Here is a 15,335-nt window from a genome sequence, read left to right on the forward strand (position 1 = left end):
AGCCTGCACAGATCAAAAAGTTTTAATTAAGCAGGAAGGTAAACAACTGTTTTAATATATTGTCTATAAATACAATTTCTCCTGGAGCTGGACTGTAATGCCCGTCAGATGGGAGCAGTAACACAGCTACTAACTGGGTTTGGAAACAGAAAGCCCAATTTGTAAAAGTGCTGCTTGCTGGCTGTGCTTCAGCTGGAGCTACGGATTCCAGCATTTCTGAAAGTGAAAGACCGAGTGTTTTTGCAGTGTGCTTGTTTATCAGTCTGTTACTTGTGTCCGATGATGCCTAGCCACATGTGGACAAGCGGCACAACAAAGTCTTGCTAAGAGGAAACACCATTAGAAGCTTGGAAGTCTAGATTTTTGTAGCATAAGAACTAAATTAACTGTAGTTTTATCTTCTGCTTATATTTACATGGGAAAACCAACTGTAATTTTGAGAGATCGTCTTTTTATAGAAATAGTTACATCCTTCATCTTACACCTAATTAGACATAAATATTAACGGAGAATTTTGCTTCCTGAATACAGGCTCGGTGTTGCTTGTGTCTACCACTTAAGCACATCGATAGTCACGACAATTTAACAGAAGACTGCAAGTCACTAGGGGAAGCAGTCGCAATTAGCAGGGAGGAAATTCAGAGAGCATACTGCAAGTTTTGTTGTTTGGCATAAATTTTCCTGTGTCTGAGTTTTATACTGTTTCATGGGATATGCTTAGGTTTATGAATCTGTTTAGTATAATGGATGGATGTTGTTGTGCTGTAACACTCAGCCAATCTAGCTGCTGTGATGGTTATGGATGGCACGATTTTCTCCTCTGTTTATTTTCAATGCTGTATTTATTATTTAAACTGTATATTAGTATAAAATATTATATAAGACACCCTTCCAAAAACAAAGCAAAACAGAACTGCTTTCCAAAGCTGGTCATGACAGATCAGATAAACTTCAGAGAGAAATAAGTGTTATGTCAGAATATTTATATGAAACAATCTCTTCTTCTCAGGTAATGAGAAACCAATTGCATTGGAAACTCCGCCACTTTTTCCCCTGGGTTCCTGCACTCCTGGGACTGAGGATATTGCTAGCAGTGCCAGCAGGAAGCAGACTCAGAAATTTCTATTTCTGCAAGCTTTCAGTTACACAAACTGTCAGAACTTGAATGAATCTCCAGGTCAAGGTCTCTCTGGAGTTTACAAACCTACAATTTCAGCCTTGAGAGTTTCTGTCTCCCTATTGCTTTAAACCTAGAAGAAAGGTGGAGGGGAGACGTCCCCACATTATCTCACAGACTGAACAGGAATGGGATTTAACAGTTTCCCAAGCAGAGTTTTTCTGGCAGTACATGCAGTGCCTCAGGCCTGACCCTTCTGTGGTGTGGCCAGGGGAAGAAAGTGGCGAAATAGCTTGATTTATGTCCTGCTGGAGGCAGAGCAAAAGTCCTTGTGGTGGGGAAAGGATGAAGAAAGCCCATTCTGTGCCTCCAAGGGGGTCGTCACATCGGCTTTTGTACCACCACATGCAATAGGGAAGCTTCAAGAAAGTTCAACACATCAAGTGACACATAGCCAAGACTGGAAAGTCAGGAATAATCGTGTTTTGAGAGCACTGGAAAGGCCACGCTGTCCTGCTGAGGTGTGGACTGAGAGCTGCATAAGCCCTTGGGTCTGAGTCATTCGGGGCTGTTAGCTGCAGCAGAGTGAGGCATTCAAAACCAACACACGTTTCTAGAGCTGGCTGCAAGACCTTGACAAAGCCAGAAAGAGGCAAAGCCAACCCCACTAACTGGCTGTAACCACTGCTACTTCAGCTACAGCTAGTGATGCACGTAGCTGGTCACTGCTGTTAGGCTGTAAGAAGAGTTTTTAATGGCTGACCAGTAATGGGAAATCTGCCTCCTCCTCGCTGGGAGGAAGAATTCCCCAGGAAGACTGAACAGCCCCTTGGGTTTGGCTTCAGAAAGGGCACATGCTGCTACAGATACCCAGCTGTGGAGCCACTCGGGGCCCGCTACACTTTCTGTCTTGGTGCCGAGGCATACAGGGACTCACCTGAACTCCCAGGATCCCAAAGATTATGAAAAAGGCGCAGCAGATGACCACGATGTTCCCAATGGGCTTTAGGGATGACATGAGAGTCTCCACCACCAGCTTCAGTCCTTGGGCTCGACTAATGACTCTGCGAGGGCAAGTAAGCACAAAACCTATGTTAGTCCTGATCTGCCCAGTTCTGCCTCCTCCCTGAATAGAAGACCTGTGGAAAAGACAGCATTAGAGATTTTTTTAACAATGGCAAATAACTCAAAAAAACATGATGGGAGAACCTGAGAGATTGTTGAAGTATTTGAGGGAAAGGGATCTCTGCCTATGCATACAGCCTTGCACGGAAGAAGAGAGGGGAAGCAACCACGTGAGAAGAGCCAGACCAGAAAGGTCAGTGGAGGAGGACCTAGGAAGGAGGATAGATAGGCTAGCCCCATGTTTTTTAAACTCAGAATGATGGCTTTGATCTAACCCGCTGTCTACCCTTGATCCACCTCCTGATCAGCTTCTTCTAGTTGCCACACATTACAATATATTCAAAGCTTGGCATTTTCCTATTCCTATTGTTTGGCCCCAAAAGGCTCTCTAGTTTCCATACTTGATCACAGCTTCCCTGGGATGCAGCCACTTGTTTTGGTTCATCCACAAACACACACCTTTATGTCTACAGCATGTCCAGGACTGCAGAGTCCTCCCAGAGTGCACTCCTGTGTGGTTTTAGGCAAGGCTCTTGATTTCCCTGCTTCAGCCTGGAGAAATGAAGCAGCCACTCTTACACAGCTGCCTGCAGGTGTCTGTACACGCACCCACAGTGCTGCTGTGTACAGAGACCTGAGCTGCCCCTCGGTTCCACCAGTCTCAGCTTTATACCCGCTGTACAGCCTCAGCTACAGAACCAGTGCTGCCATCCAGGTGGAACTTCACCAGTGGGACCGCAGGAATCTAACCTCATTTCTGTAGTTCCTCTCTGACTGGTACTGCACAGGATTTCTTAACAGAGGATTAGCTTATATGGAAAGGTTGGTGGAGAATAATGAGCACATCACCAGAGAAGCTTGCTAGAATATATGTATAAAAGAGGAGAAACTGTACTATACTCTCAAAGACAATATTATGATGAAAGGACAAAGCTTGCGAGCGTTAGAGAAGCCATCTCACCATGCTGGGCAGGATGAACACCGTATTCAGGATCACAGACATGAAGGTGGAGAGCTGGGGGACTGACAAAGGCATCTGAAGAGGTTGCACGCCTCCCCCCTCTTGATGCCAACTGGAGTTAAGCATTTCGCTAGCTCTGTAAATCAGCTTGTACTGATGCCACAGAAGCTGTGCTCTCCCAGAGCAGAAATAGCTGTCTGCTGCGTCAGCCTGAAGGGGGGAAGCGCCCGCGTGCTTCTGGGTACAGGCTGGTGGCTCCTCCGAACACTTGGCACTCAAAAGTGCCACAAACTTCCCCACCTTCTTGTTTCTGCCTGGTTCTCTCTTTTGCCATCAAGTCTTCTCACCGCCTCTGCCGTTTGGCCCCAAACCCAGCTGCCCCGCCTGAAGCACAGCTTGGAGTTCTGTTGTCTGGAGAAAATCCAATTTCTTCTCGTCTCTCCCCCTTTCTGGTCTCTGGTGCTCCCAGCAGAGGTCCCCATGGACACGTCCATGTGCCTGACATGCATGGCCTGAGCGTGTGCTTGCCTGACCCGGGCTGGGACCATGGCTAAGCCTGCACGAGCCCTCTCCTGCCCCAGAGCCCACAGCTCGAGCAAACTGTGGTGCTCAGCGCACAGGCACCAGTTCTTTCAAAGCCTCTTGGCTTTAAACAGCATCCTGAAAACCTAAAAATTATTTCCCTTTTTTCTGGTTAAATATTTACTTGAAATGTCAAGGGTAAATCATCAATTATCCTTTTAAAAAAGAAACAGATGGTGATATTTTTATCCACTCCCTTACCGGTGAAACACAAAAGGCAGATGCTTCTATTACTCTCGCTGGGTGTCTCTTCCAGGTAGCTGGTGTGGCTCCTTATTTCGGACACCCCAGCTTTCCTGATGCTCAGACCTGGGCTATTTTAGGAATTGAGCTGGGGGAGGAGGGCTTATAGAAGTCTCAGAGAGAGAAGCAGCTTGAGGCTGGGGTGCTCCAGGGGATGGTGTGGACCCCATGCAGCCGTGGCAGTGCGGAGACCAGTCGGTGTGCGCTGCCAGCGCTGCCTACAAGAACTGCTCCGGGCTGAGGTCCCTGCTGGGGCAGGCAGGCTGCTGCTGTCACTCGTACCCGCACCGAGGCTGAGAGCTGTGCCTGATTCAACGGGCTGGCTCATCCAGCCCAGCAGGCAGTGTCTGCAGGTCGAGGACTCCTCCCAGTCCACGTCAGCATACAGGGCCAGGCAGTCTGAGGTTGAATCCCAAACTTCTGGATCCTCAGATGGTCTAAGGATTTTCAGTGTCCTTCACATATTACCCTTGCACTATCCTTGCACTATTACAACTGCCAAACTACAGATGGGAAACTGAGGCACAGGAGGATCATGGTTATGTTCCCAGAGCTCTGTGGGCACTTCGCGTCCAACGATTTCAATAGAAATTAGGTACATTGGGATCTTGGCTTAGGTATTTTGCCCACATTGCAAGATGGAACGGAAGTCAGGCCTTGTAAATTGAAGGCCTGTGGTCTAACTACTGGAGCATCCTTAAATTTGGGAGAACAAGGAAGAAATTTAGCCTCCAGTGTCTAAAGCTGATAATTTTCTCCAACGGTTATTAACGAAACCTATCCTAGAAATAATAAAGTGATTTCCCTTGTGGTATACTATTTGGTATCCAACAGAGATAGAAAATAGGAGGTTTCTCATCTGACTTAGCAAAGTCGCATGTACTGAGGAAAAAAAGGCTGAAGAACTGCAGCATTTGGCTGCTTTCAGAGATTTGATCAACCAGGGAATTCCTCAAATGAGGATGCATGAGGGTATAAGCTGCCACCAGTCTAGCTCCATGCCAGTGCTGTTTCCAGCCCTACAGAGAGAGAAGACTTTGAAAAGATTTTGAAAAATGATAGTTCTTACTAATGAAAACCTTCAGACCTTGGAGCTGCCTCAAACTGAGGGCCTGATCCAATGTCGAGGCAAGTCCATGCAAAGACTCCTGCTGTCTCTCTTGAGAGTCTGATAACTCTCTCAGAAGTGCCAATGAAATCCTCAGCATTTCCAGATTATTAGTGTCAGCTCCAATATGTCAACATACAGCATCCCTGTGCCTCATCAATATTGCCCGAGATCCTGCTGGTATCAGGCTTGCGGACTCGTACTGTCTGACCCACCGCTCCTGCAATTTGTTGCTGAAGGATCCAGCTGATTTGGAGCCCTCCAGACGTGCCAGAGCCGGAGACTCGCTGATGTTGCATTCAGGGCAATTCCCATCTGCATTAAGCGTATGACAAATAGGGAAATTGAAGTTAGACTGTTTTTTGTTCGTTGTGAAGAAATGCTAATCCCTCGAGCTCCTCCTGGTTCTGCTGGTCTCAGCGTTCACAATGCTGTCAAACCCCTTGTGTGAGACACTCCGAAACCACTGCCAGCCTCACCCCAGCTGGATCACATTTCCTAACGTTAAGCCTGCTGGTCTGATTAGAGCACTCAGATGAAGAAGGAGCACTTAGATGAAGTAGCAGATCAACATTAATGAAGGCCTTCCTCCACAGATAAAAAAAAAAAAAAAAAAGCAAAGGTGATAATATGATAGGGAGAAGAGAGTCTATGAAATGACTATTTCCTACTGCAATGGTATGAAGAGTGAATAATTTATCCATCTGTTTTGAAAGGCAAAGCCCAGGCGCTGTAAAGAGTAAAACAGCACTGAAGTCCAACCAAATTAATTCTGAATACATTTTCAATCTTGATTTCTCTTGTATCTTAAGCTACAACACTTGATCCCAACAAGAGCAGGTTGAACGCATTAGGAAGGAATGTTATTGTATAAGCAATCCCTCTACTGGCTGAAACATCAGAGGGTCATGGAAACATCTTTAAATGTCACTCCTTTGTAAATATATTTTTGGAATTTTGGTCATAAAGCTGGGCTTGAATCCTCATGGATTCAATTTGGAGGCTGATAATCAATCATGCAATCAAAAGCCAGTGATTGGCACGCAGGCCAGAGTTTTTTTACGCCTGTGCAAATGGCACAAGCATGTGTGGCTCTGTGTGCTGCATAAAGCAGCGGGGTTGTTTGCACGGGATAAAACAAGCGACAGAACAAGGGAGGTCTTTCTGCGAGAACCCCTTCCAGTCATCAACCAGAAAAGCCAACACAGAGGCGACGAGGGCTGTCCTTGCCCTCGAGCTCAGGGTGAGAGCTGTGGCTGCTTGCTGATGGTGCCATCCCTGCTGCCCTGTCCCCAGGTGCCTGCACAATGGGAGGGCAGCGGGCGGCCGGCTCCATCCCCCAGTGGTGGCACAAGCTGTCACTTCAGAAAGGAAAACCAGTGGTTTGGTCTCCATGGGGGACTTGACCTGGATATGGGGACTAGGGCCATGGCATGCACAATCCTGCTGCCGTCCTGCACCGATCCAGCTGGGGATCGCGGCAGGGACATGGAGACCCGCAGCAGAGCGGGGCAGCCCGGATGCACGTCGCCGAGGCAGATGGGTTTCCACAGGCGGAGATTTACGACTTAGTGAAAAGTCCCCGGTTTGATGGCTGCTTTTTCATTTCCTACAAATCTAATTACAGGGGAATAGAACTGATTGTGAACATATTTAGGGAATGGGCCTGTTGCTGTCTTTTTACATTTCCTTTGTAGTATAAAGCAGTGTGTCGGCTGAAAACATTCAGACACTCTTGAGAAAACATATTGAATGCCAACAGGAATGGAATAGCAATGGAAGGACCTAATCCTGCACATGCTCCAGATGGCAGGTCTTCCTCCGCCCTGCAGCTACTCCATGGATTATTCCCCATAACTGCACACTACTCATGCACATAGGTGACTGCAGGGAAAGACCAGCAAATGAAGCCTCGAGTTCTGGCAAGGCAGATCTACAGATCCACGAAGAAGCACACAGGTGGCAGGGTCAGACAGCGACCCTAGCAGGGCTCAGCACAACCCAAAAATCTCACTCTACATCTGATTTAACCACACCACCTCCAGAGAGAAACTTGCATTCTGCAGCTCAGAGACAGGAAACTGATCCTTCTTTTACCCTGAGATAGCCTGATTATTTTGCAGGTTTTCTTAACGTGGGTCAAAAATCCGTCTAAACAGAAGAGCAGAACAGATCCAACAAACCACAAATCTGGCAGAAATTCCCCCCAGAAACAACAGTTGACATGGAGGTGCTGGGGGACACTTGAAGAGAAAAAATTCTGGAGTCACGTAGGAAGACAGTCCAGTCGTGTGGCCAGAGAGATGAACCACACCAACAGGACATCTGTCCAGATAAAAAGGATTAAAGCAGCTCATGTCCTAAAACTCTTCAAGCACAACATACACATAGCCCAATTTAACAGAAACTCTTTCATAGCTGTTAAGAATATTTGAAAGATATATAATGTATGGTCATGGCCATTGTTATTTAGACTTATTATTCACACAAGGGTAGTAAAACAACATCTTCTGTCAGAAGCAGGGTCCTTTTTTTCTTGTTGTTGTCGTGAAAAAGAAAATCCTGACTCAAAGAGAACCTTTTATGAAGGAAGCAGCAGTAAGATATGACAGCCACACAAAGATGCTTTGAGCAGGAAGGTTTATTAGCTGCTGCATAACAAGAGCAGCAACAATGGCATTAAAGAGGGACTGCATTTAGCATGGGGAGAAACCTTCATGCCTTGGGGTACAGGACCAAACGGGTGCTGCTCCTGGGGCAAGTTCTTGTTGGAGGGGTGCCTGCCCTGGAGCATGGGATAGTGCCTGCTGCCAGGGGTGGGGGAGTGAGTCAGAAGGACAACTGCTTGCAGCTTGTCGGGGCAATATTCAAAACAAACATCTCCTTAAAATTAACAGGGAATTGAGGGGAAAAGGCTTCTTTGCATTCTAGGTTAAGTAAGAGTTTAGTCTCTGCTTCCTTAAAAATGATCTGCCACCTGCTACTAATTTCCTTCTTTGTTACGAAAGCCATTGACTGCCTGAAGGAAAGGGGGAGAAGAAGCTGTTAAGCTGCACTTTACGCAGAGCAAATGAGAACACAAATAGCAGGGGATGTGTGTTTTAATGAGCAAAAGAGGCATTGATCAGTTTACTACTGCACTTGGGGCCGGTCCCAAAACGCAGCGAGTGCCCGGAGCCCCTGGCGGCTCGGCAGGACCCGCGGCCGCTCATTGTCTGGGGAGCAGCAGGAGGCTGGGCACAACACGCCGTGCCCTTATCTCGCCTGCCCCTTCCCTTGCATGAGTGCAGCTGCATTGCAGCAGCAGCTCAGCTACCCCTTCGGCACGCACACCCTACGTGCTTTTAGGTCTTCCCCATCCTCTGCTTACCTTAAGGGCCGCAACGTCCTCAGCAGTCTCAGAACCCTCAGCATCCCCAGGATTTTCGTGCCGCTGTCTGACACCATTGAGACCAGGATGTCAATGACCGAGATGAGAACCAGCACCCCATCCAGCACGTTCCAGCTGCTTTTCAAGTAGGCTTTCTCCCCAAAACACAAGCCTAGTGCCACCACCTGCCCGGACAACAAGTTGCAACAAATTAGGACTATTGCATCCAATATGTTTTCTCCAGTTAGCAACCTGCTGAGAGTGCATTATTTACAGATACAAGTCTGTGAGTCCATTTGCTTCCCAGTATAGAAGCCTAATGAGACAAATCAGCAAAGTGTTATATTGCAAGGACTGTAAAATAACTCTGCAGATACATCCCAGATTGTCCCTCACAGATGTATTTTTAATGCAACTAAGCCTAGCTGCACAGAAGTGTTTCTAACATGTTTAGATCTGGCAGAAAAAGTTTGATTGTGTTTTATTTCTATAGACTCCTGGAGGAAAGGTTCAGGGTGGCTGACCCACAGCAATCAGTTACAAGCTTTGCAAATACAGAAACTAGAGAAACTTTCCATAGAAAGAGCAATTGTTCTGTGAGATCATTATGAATTACACAAGAGAGATTTACAGCAGTGGGTTTCTGAGCCTCCTGCCTCAAACCCAGCAAAGAATTTCAATGTGCTTAAGTATCTTCCTCCTCAGGAAAGCACATAGCTGCTTAGGTTGTTGAGGACAATGGGCTGTTGAAGACAATGGGACTTACATGCATGGCTGAAGTTAAGCATATGCTCAAGAGCTTTGCTGAATAGGGAAGGATTGCTGAATTGAAGCATTGCATTGCTCGTATAATGGTGTAAATCAAGAGCAACTTCAGTGAAATTGTTCTGATGTAAAACGTGCTCAGAATAAGGCGTGTGGTGGGTATTCGAATATGATTCAAGAGGGGGAAAATATTCACCTCGCTCGTCACCGGTAGACCTAGGAGTTTTGCAAGTCCAATGCAATAAAACATCACTGATATAATACAGACACACTTATCCTCCAGCTTCATTTACCTTAACTGTCATCTCAGTCAGGAAGATAACCGTGAAGATGTAGTTAGAGAGCGTTAGGAAAATCCGTTCCTATTTAAAAAAAAAAAAAAGAAAAACAAGAGACAACATTTTATGGCTCGCTTTCCACAGCTCTACACCTCCCCGCGCACATTTGTGCGGCTGCTGACTGCTCTGCAGCTTCTGTGCTGAAGCAGGCCTCGGACTGTTTGCTCGCGGAGTGGGGAAATCCAAATATTTAGACAACCTCGCTGCGGGCGGCCGGGCCGTGTCAGCACCATGGAGAGGGGCAGCAGCGCAGCACCGGCCCCTCCGCCAGCACCGCGGCGGCCCTCAAGCCCCTGGCTTCCCCCCCAGGCCCCTGACCACCCCCAGGCCCCTGGATGTCCCCTAGGCCTCTGGATGTCCCCCAGGCCCCTGGCTGCCCCCCAGCAGACACCTGGCCATCTCGTATCCTTGGCACATCTCTCCCTGCCCCTCACCTGCGGCTGTCGCCGTGCAGCGCAAATATCACCGAGCTCCCAATTCCCCGGTAAATTAAGTCAATATTGGAGTGGCTGTGCTGCCAGGTGAGCGGGACACATGGGAGGCCAGAGCGCGGCTGGCATGAGCTGTCACAGCTCCACCGAAGCCGAGAAGCTCCGGGGGTTGGTGCCAGCTGAGACCTGTCCCCACAAGGGTGAATCACTCGCCCAAAGCCACAGGCGAGACCCGGGCACGAAGCCCAGCGGTCTCATCTCCCCGTCCCCTGTGCTATCCACCAGACCATGCAGTCCTCGCTGCCACTGTTCTGCAACAGCAGCTAGCGATTACAGATGAGACCATGGACCGGTTCCCTATCTGTAGTTAGCAGAAACCTTTCTTTTTTAATGATGACCATTAAATAAATTACACTTTTCCCTAATCCCTAAGCAATCTCTGATTGCCTGTGCTGAGAAATGGATGGTAGAAGGTGGAAGCTGGAGAAAAGGTGGGGATTGTGCATGTATACATGTGTGCATACAATTGAACTGGCCCCGGTTCTGCTAATAACGATTTTGGATTTATTTCTGCTGCTCTCTACAGAGCAGTCCTGTAAGAGATGCAGATCTCTCACTCAAAATGAGATGCAATTTAAACAAGACAAAACACCTTGGCAACTCTCTCGCTTGTCAGATCATGATTTACTGAAAGTGACTCAGGAACCACAGAGTAGCTTGTTTCCATCCTGGGCCCATAATTAATTAGGTCCTAGGCCTGCACTGTGATTGCGCGAGCTGTGATAGGGAACATCTCCGGCCGCCCGCTGACTGCCACACAAAAGACTGGTGCGAGGGCGAGGCGGCGTGCGGGAGGAAGAGGGTAGGGACCTGCTTGTGGTGCTGGAGATAAAACAGCAATAGCATGGAGGAGACTGAGGATATTACATTCCTCTCTGGCAAGCGTGTGGCTATTTTGAAGGATAATCTCCACGGCCCATGTCGCGCTCTCTGAAATGGGAAGCGCGTGTTGGCTAGCAACTGCATCCCCTGTTCCGATAAGCCAGCTGAAACTGGGGCAGGGAAAGAGAACTCGCTTGAACAAGCTAGAAAATCCACAGCTCGGGGAAGCAAAGTACAATTATTTTAAACAACTCAAGCTAAACTAACTCTCTCCATTTCCAGATGAAAGCTCCATCAGTGCGAGCAGGGGCTGGGCACTCCTCCTGGCTGCCCTGCTCGCTACCACTGCTCAGCATCCCCCTGCTCCTAGACCACGGCTCAGCTCAGCTCCTGCCCTGAGTGACCCAGTTCGGGTCCCTTGGATACAACCTGACGCTGAGGAGCCTCACACTGGTCCCTGTCTCCTTTCCTCTGTGCACTCTGCCAGTCCCTGGGGACACCACATCTCGTCCACCCTCTCTTATACTGGCAGCAGTGCTGTTTTGTGCTACGTGCTGTGGGCTCCTCTGACTCTGCATGTCATACCGCTCCCTCCATCTCCATGCAGCTACCGTTCCTTTCAGAGCCAGCCTTGGTGAATGGTGGCTCTCAAAGGACACAGCAAGGGGCTCCAAGGAAGCATTTAGGATCTCAAGGGTGTCCCATTTGGGGAACAGCAGGGTGATTTCCTCCTGCTAGATTGGCTGGCAGGGAGTCCTGCTCTTGTCTCACAGCTGTGAGTTGGTGCTCCATGGCTGCACAATAATCAAAAGAGGAAAAAAAAAAAAAAAGTGGATTTAGGGGAAGAACCTCCGGGCAAACTAATTCAGTAAGGAGGACTACTAGGGAAAGCTTAAAATAGGCACAGAGCAGCCACGACTCCAGTTTTAAGGTCTAACATTGAAGATCCACGAAAATGAACAGCCTGACACGCCTACGACAACAAAACAGGATCCTATACGATTGCGATATGAGCAGTCTTTTGCAATACATCAGCAAGAACCCAGCATATATCTCAGCCGCAACCTATGCTAAAATAAAAGAGCAACCGGATGATTCTGCCCCTCTGATTGATGGAGGTTGGTGCTGTGAGGGTCTGGTTTGAAAAATCGTTACGCAGTCAATTAAAGCAAAATGGTTCGGGGAAATGGAATTACAGTGCACATATCAATTCAGTTTTGCTTGTGTCACAACAAAGATCATAGACAAAAGGGAGAGAAAAGTATGAAATGAACAGTTTCCCCCATTCCCTTCGCACCACACATACGTGCCCGTGAACAACAGATGGATGAAACGAACATTGTGCTGAGAGAGGAAAAGTGTTTGAAGGTTGATCAGAGAAGGAAACTGAGACAGATGCCATGCTTATGCCACGGATTAAGACCTTGATCATACTTGCAGAAATGGGATATTATTAGGGGAGCCTCGGTAAGTGGCAGACCATGATCTCTGCTCTCATTCTTTGAAGGGACTCTGGAGAGGGACCAAGACAGCTGGGAGCAGCAGCCCCAGTGCACAGAGCAGGAGATGGTGAAAAGCCTTTCCTGGGACAGCATTACCCCGGTAAACGCTGTACTTAATTCAACACATATGCTGGCAGCTTCCCATTTAAAAAAGGAAAAGAGAGAGCCCAAATGCACGGCGGTGGGGTGCAAGCCACATGAGCTGGCTGCACGAGGAACACGACAGCCTGGAGCACAGAAAACATTAACCTCAAACTCACAGCGCTGTGAGGCTCAATTTTGGGTCGTTCCATGGCAATGGTAATGCAGTTGAGGAAGATGATCACCAGGACGATATGATCAAACATCTTGTGCGTGATGATTTTATTGCACATCAGACGGAATCTGCCAAGGAAGAGAGAAAAAAAAAAGACAACACACAGACTAGCTGTTAATGCTCGGCTGGTTGGGGACGAAAACGCTCCCGCCTGCGCAGCAGCCGAAGCACGGCCGGGGAATCGAGCACCCTGTTTGCACAGCAGATGAGCCACAGTCTTGCAACCCCCTCCCTGGCAGAGCCCCATGCTGCAGGCAGATCTGGCTACGAATAAAAAAGGACCTGAGCTACAAAGTTCGATGTCAAATTTGGGCCACAAACTTCAAGCCCCAGTTAAAGCCATAAAGCACTTTGGCTCTCTTGGAGTGGAGCAGCTGCTTCCCCAGCTTGGACAGGCAGCCAGGTGTGGATCTGACCCCTGCCTGGTCCGCAGAGTTCAGGTTTAACTTAAATAAAGGAAGAAATACCTCCAGCAAGCGTGTAAGGGTTGAGTGCACACGGAACAAAGAGACAGAAGCTATTTATTGTGACAGATGGCTGTACACTGACCCGGGATTTATAATGCCGTATTACATTCCCCTAAGTCTGTTTCTGAAAATCTCTCTAATCTTGCTATGAATGAACTCAAATGCTGTCCAGAGCCCACCAGCTCAAAGGTGGGAAACCCTCGTTAAGCGTGGGTTAATGTCCAGAGGAAGAACAGGAGCTTGCAGCCCGGTTGCCTCATGGCCGGGCTTTGGGAAGGGCAGCGCTGGGGTAAGGAGAGGGCAGATTTCTGGGGCTGGTGGGAGAGGGACAAAGGGAGGGGGAGGACAGAGAAGACAGGGCTGAGAGGCGGTTTAGCAGGTGAAGTAGGGCCCTTTGCTGTGTTGTAAATGTGCACCAGGTGCAAAATTAGATTTTTCTGCTTAATGCAGCTCCTTTCCCCCTCGCTTCCAAGTCTCTTTGCTCCATTGAATAGAAAACTTGCGGAGCACTGGCATCAGCGACAAAGCTGACAATGACCTCGATGAAGCCCTAGCCATGCCCGGGCTGTGGACCACCACAAAATGCTCCCATGCCAGGGCTGTGTCTGCACCAGAGCACCCTGTGGTGTAGGGACCACGGGGGGGACACAGGCAGTGAGCCATCGCAGAGGGGACATCCGCGCCAGGCATCCCGCTGCTGCGTGAGCGGCCCTACCTTGAGTGAGGAGCAAAGATGTAGATGGACCAGGAGTCTCTCTCTCTGCAGCAGGCAGGAAGACGTGCCCGGATCCAAGCCTTCACACGGTCCCTTTTGCTCTACGAGGAAAACGTACAGCGGAGACGGACCAGGAGGAAAAAGCAGAGAGAACAGTTAAAACCCCCAAAGCTCCCAAGCAAAGGATTCAGGGCAATTTTTCACTAAACAAATATCCCCAAGTGCTCAGTAAAGCCAAAGGAAAATGATCTGTCCCAAAAGGCCTTCAGGGGACAGAGCTCCAGAGGCCAGGTGAGGGCCGTGCTGGTGCTGAGACCTCACGGGGCCTCACCTTGCTCACAGTACCTGCCTTCAGCACGTGGCTAGCCAAGGGGATGGACTTGGTAAGTAAATCCCTTGTCCCAGAGGACTGATAACCTGCTCAGATCAGCCACAGACCCTCCAGATTCTCGGCAGATGCTTACCTGAATCTTCTGAGTTGTTTTTTGTTTGTTTGTTTTTTAAATTATGTATAGTGCTTATGTCAAAGGCTATAAAAGGAACAGAGGGAGGGATTCCTGCTGCTTGCTGGGTCAAACCCTGTGGCTGTGCACCACTGGAAAGCCAAAGAAGCCATTTGGGACCTGTGTTTCAGTCCAGGAACACGATGGCAAGCATCTGTCTCTCATTCGGCATGAACAGATTAGACAGCAGATTACGAAGCCAGAAGGGAACATCGTGGCCAGTCTGACCTCCTGGATGAGCACGGGCCTTCCAACTCCCCCGAATTAATTCCTACTTGAAACCACAGCATATCCTTAGCCATGCACACATATATGTTAGACAACCAGGTTATTTGAGGCCAGGAGGGCAGATTGTAATGCCATGGCCAACAGGTCAAGTAAAGACACGAAAATCTCAGTGCCAAGGGGAAGCCTTGTCCCAGCTACGACAGCCTCTGGATTAGGTCTTCTCGACTTCTCAGCCACGAGTCTCCAAAGGGAGGCCGGGATCTTTAAGAAAATTGCCCTGACAGTGCTGTGAACTCACGCACCACCAGCGGAAGCCACCCAGAACCCGGCTCCCCAGCCGAACTCCTCACCCACCACGCCGGGGCTTCCTCAGCCCTTGCAAATCAAAGCACCGGGAGACAAACCCGCAGACCGGTGCGTGCAACATCACCTCAATGCTTCACATTTGCAGACAAATAAAAATGAATTCTCACTCACTCATTACCCTTATTTCCCCACCGCCACGTGGGCCTGAATCTGCACAGGTGTGGGAACGCGGCTGCAGGGCTCCTGGAAGATTATTTTGCAGGTGTTTGGAAACGGCGCCACGAAGCACAGTGCAGGAACCGCCGCTGGCGCCCAAGGAGCAGGGTGAACCGCAGGGCTCAGGCACTTGTATGCATTTCATCTTCGAAACGGGGAA

The 15,335-nt window shown here is 48.7% G+C and overlaps 1 protein-coding gene across 1 annotated transcript in view; it reads right to left on the reverse strand.

The window, feature by feature from the left end:
- Nucleotides 1-15,335, reverse strand: part of CACNA1G (calcium voltage-gated channel subunit alpha1 G) — a 133,366-nt gene that overhangs the window by 37,599 nt on the left and 80,432 nt on the right. Inside the window, 5 exon segments of the mRNA XM_080560363.1 lie at nt 2,055-2,181; nt 8,507-8,691; nt 9,565-9,633; nt 12,685-12,808; nt 13,923-14,023. Of these exon segments, the coding sequence (XP_080416489.1) occupies nt 2,055-2,181; nt 8,507-8,691; nt 9,565-9,633; nt 12,685-12,808; nt 13,923-14,023 (606 nt within the window).

This window comes from Anser brachyrhynchus (assembly GCF_964034855.1).
Source record: "Anser brachyrhynchus genome assembly, chromosome: 18".
Taxonomy (NCBI): Eukaryota; Metazoa; Chordata; class Aves; order Anseriformes; family Anatidae; genus Anser; species Anser brachyrhynchus.